Here is a 1,377-nt window from a genome sequence, read left to right on the forward strand (position 1 = left end):
CTATAGACTAGACTATAGACTAGACTATAGATTAGACTATAGACTAGACTATAGACTAGACTATAGACTAGACTATAGACTAGACTATAGACTAGACTGTAGACTAGAGTATAGACTAGACTATAGACTAGACTATATATTAGACTATATATTAGACTATATATTAGACTATATATTAGACTATAGACCAGACTACAGACTAGACTATAGACTAGACCTTAGACTAGACTATAGAATAATCTATGGACTAGCAAATAACTAAACTATAATCTAAACTATAGCCTAGCAAATAGAATAGACTATAAACTAAAATCTCGTAACTTCTTTGATCAAGTAAAATCTTGTTGATATCTAAAAAGCCATTTTTATTAATAAATTAAAAAGATAAATACGCAATTCTTTAAAATAAACATTAGAAAACACAAGTGTATTTTTTCTCTTTTTGCTAAAACTACTGTGTCAATAACGATCAGAAACAGAATATAACGAAAGAATATTTGAAATGACAAGAAAAAATAAAAAATAAATAACAACAATGAAAAAAAAAACAAACATAAGAGACTTTTAAATTGTATAAAGAGCCACGTTTTGTTAAGCTTGTTAATTAGTTCTATTTGGGAAGTTTAAAATGCGTTTACATTTAATTTTCGTGTTCGCTTTATTCTTAGCTGTGGTCCATGCTCAAGCAGTGCCTTCAGCTGACGTTAACAATGAAGTACAGCCCTTAGTTGTAAGTGTTTTTAAAGGAATTAAATCAGAGAGTGTGAAGGAAGCAGAGGAGGAAGGTGATGATGATGATCAGGATGTTGTAGTGCAAGATGCTGATGATGAGGATGATAATAATGAAGATGTTGAGGAGGAAGAAAGCAGTGGTGATGATGATAACGAAGAAGATAATGATGTAAATAGTGACGATGATCAAAATCTAGATAACGATGAAGATGATGCTGTTGAAGATGATGAAGAAGATGACGACGACAACCAATCTGTAGAAGAAAACAGTGTTTCAGAATCAGAAAACGTTCCCAAACCTAGACCATTACCACCTCATCAACGTCACAACTTTTTACATAAACGATTCCAGAGGAAAAAACAAGAAAAAGGAGACCCCTATTAATAATAAAAGTAGCAAAGAGTGAACCTTTATCCTTACACCCTGCATTAAATTCAAGATATTCTATGAAATAAATTGCGACTTTTTTTATAAAAAAAAAAAAACTTATCTTTAAATATTCCAAGTTTAGGTGTTTCCTGTCCATTTTCTTGACAATGACTAGACTATAGACTAGACTATAGACCAAAATATAGACTATATAATAGATTATACAATAGACTAGTCTATACTATACATTCGATTATAGACTACACTCTAGACTT

At 30.6% G+C, this 1,377-nt stretch overlaps 1 protein-coding gene across 1 annotated transcript; it reads left to right on the plus strand.

Moving 5' to 3' along the window:
* Positions 1 to 628: 628 nt before the first annotated feature.
* On the plus strand, positions 629 to 1,117 carry LOC111679725 (phosphopantothenoylcysteine decarboxylase subunit VHS3). The gene has a single exon (XM_023441318.2). It carries the CDS (start codon positions 629 to 631, stop codon positions 1,115 to 1,117), a length of 489 nt encoding a protein of 162 aa, XP_023297086.2.
* Positions 1,118 to 1,377: the final 260 nt, after the last annotated feature.

Source organism: Lucilia cuprina, chromosome 5 (assembly GCF_022045245.1).
Source record: "Lucilia cuprina isolate Lc7/37 chromosome 5, ASM2204524v1, whole genome shotgun sequence".
NCBI classification, from domain to species: Eukaryota; Metazoa; Arthropoda; class Insecta; order Diptera; family Calliphoridae; genus Lucilia; species Lucilia cuprina.

Coding starts and splice junctions, on each gene's coding strand:
- LOC111679725 (XM_023441318.2), top strand. CDS start 629: ATGCGTTTACATTTAATTTTCGTGTTCGCTTTATTCTTAGCTGTGGTC.